The sequence below is a fragment of the Alexandromys fortis genome, unplaced genomic scaffold (genome assembly GCF_014885135.2).
Source record: "Alexandromys fortis isolate MF-2015 unplaced genomic scaffold, M_Fortis_MF-2015_v1.1 scaffold_31, whole genome shotgun sequence".
Classification (NCBI taxonomy): Eukaryota; Metazoa; Chordata; class Mammalia; order Rodentia; family Cricetidae; genus Alexandromys; species Alexandromys fortis.
Genome location: NW_026067974.1, coordinates 12,230,757 through 12,232,812, shown reverse-complemented (window position 1 = coordinate 12,232,812; position 2,056 = coordinate 12,230,757). Strand labels below are relative to the sequence as shown.

The window sequence follows — 2,056 nt, the reverse complement described above, 5'->3', positions numbered from 1 at the left end:
GTGATTTTTTTTTTTTTTCCGAGACAGGGTTTCTCTATAGCTTTGGTGCCTGTCCTGGAACTAACTCTTGTAGACCAGGCTGGCCTCCAACTCACAAAGATCCACCTCCCTCTGCCTCCCGAGTGCTGGGATTAAAGGTGTGCACTACCACTGCCCGGCTACACATGTGAAATTTGTGTGAAAGACAAGGAACAGAAAAGGCAGATCCCCCAGGGATGCTTTGAGGAGGAAGGGGAGCCTGCTATGTTTGGTCTGAGAGAAGAACATTCCAGTATCTGGGAACACTAAGGACAAAGGACCAGTAAAGAACATGATCTGTCTGTGTGAGGAAAGGAAGGGGAAGAAAGAAGTGGGGGGGCGGGGGAAAGACTTGATTCTCTAGGGCAGGAAGAAGACAGCTGAACCAGCACAGGACTTTAGAACGGAGTGTTCATTGTAAATGGAATAGGCAGCCTTGGAAGGTTTTAAACCAAGACTGATATGTTTGATTTACCTTTTATTTTTTAAAGATTTATTTTGCTTTTAACGATGTGTTTATGTGTGTAAGTGCACGTGAGTGCGTATGTCCAGGGAGGTGAGAAGAAGGTTCGATTCCCTGGAACTGAGTTCCAGGCAGCTGTGAGCACCCTGATAGAGGTGCTGAGAACTGAACCAGGATCCTCCGAAAGAGCAGTAAGCACTTTTAACCCTGCCCATCTCTCCAGCCCCACCCAGGCAGATTCTTGTTTAATGCTACTCTGTGGTCTCTGCCTCAACCCCTCTCTAGTCAAGCACACGACATGACTCGGTGATACACTGGAAGCTAGTTTATTTTTTTTTTTTTATGTTTTGCAAGGACTGAGCTGGGCGCGGCTGGAGATGGTTGGGCTCTGAAAGGTTGTCCCTAGTTGCGCTGGTCCCCTTCCTCAGCACTGCGGCGGCCAAAGTCCATCCATCCATAGGCCTCTTCTTCTTCCTCCATCCTTGGCATCTGCTTCTTGGACAGGTCTGAGGAGGTGACAGGAAGTGAGAATGGAGAGGAGGAGGCCTAGTCTCCGGGACACTGTGAGGCCAGTAGGGGGAAACCATGGCCAGATCCGATTGGGTCAGTAGCTACTACCTGTTATGAAGTGTTGAGGACCCTGGGGCCCCAGCTGCCTTCGATGGTGAGAGGCTGGGTCCAGCTGGTCCAGCTGGTGTGGTTCCAGGCCCCCGTTGGCCCCTGGTCCAGAGGATGCATCCTGTAGATGGGGGTGGGGCTTCCAAGAAGCTTCAGAGAAGGTAGCCAGAGCCAGCACTAAGATCAGCATGCACACGCACAGTCGAAACATCTTGTCTGCAAAGGGGAGAGAGCGGGACTTCAAGATGGGGCTATCCCTGGGCTGTGGTGGCGCAGGCCTTTAAACCCAGCACTCGGGAGGCAGAGGCAGGCGGATCTCTGTGAGTTCAAGGCCAGCCTGTTCTACAGAATGAGTTCCAGGAAAGCCAGGGCTACACGAAGAAACCCTGTCTAGAAAAAAGGCAAGAAAGAAAGAAAGAAAGAAAGAAAGAAAGAAAGAAAGAAAGAAAGAAAGAAAAGAAAACACAATAAAATATTCAACCTTCAGATTTACAGAGAGAGACCTTGTTTCCATGGACAATAAGGTGTAGAGCAATAAATCTCTGACCTCCACATAGGCACTGGCATTGCTCCCCAAATGTATGCACACACACACACACACAATTTCAAAATCTCCTGGATGATATAGTCTTAGAACTTAAAGTGAAAGTTTAAATAGAGACAGCAAAGGTGCACACACACTCATACACTCACACACTCAAGGGAGTTACAGACCACACACTGCTGCTTGGAGACCACCAGCCTATACACAGGGGATGGGCCATGCCGTTGCTAGGCAACCTTGAAGGAGAGGCTCTTCAGTGTTTAGCTGATGAACAGCCTGCAACTGTACTTATGCAGCTGAGAAAAAAAAATTAAACCCAATATTTTCAACTAAGCAAGAGGGAGTTTGGGGGAAGCACAGCATGGACCTAAGGTGCAATGCCCAAATAAACATTGAGTTCTAAACCTCACCTG

General features: G+C 48.7%; 1 protein-coding gene across 1 annotated transcript; it reads right to left on the bottom strand.

Moving 5' to 3' along the window:
- Window positions 1-883: 883 nt before the first annotated feature.
- Window positions 884-1,310, bottom strand: Gast (gastrin). The gene is made up of 2 exons (XM_050156656.1): window positions 1,100-1,310; window positions 884-987 (listed from the first exon to the last, which is right to left on the bottom strand). Exons 1-2 carry the CDS (start codon window positions 1,308-1,310, stop codon window positions 884-886), a joined length of 315 nt encoding a protein of 104 aa, XP_050012613.1.
- Between the last annotated feature and the right edge of the window lie 746 nt (window positions 1,311-2,056).

What these genes read in the sequence shown, in the direction of transcription:
- Gast (XM_050156656.1), bottom strand. Translation starts at nt 1,310, where the DNA reads ATGTTTCGACTGTGCGTGTGCATGCTGATCTTAGTGCTGGCTCTGGCT. An exon ending in TCCTCAACACTTCATAACAG is followed by an intron (nt 988 to 1,099) that starts GTAGTAGCTACT and finishes TCACCTCCTCAG; the next exon opens with ACCTGTCCAAGAAGCAGATG.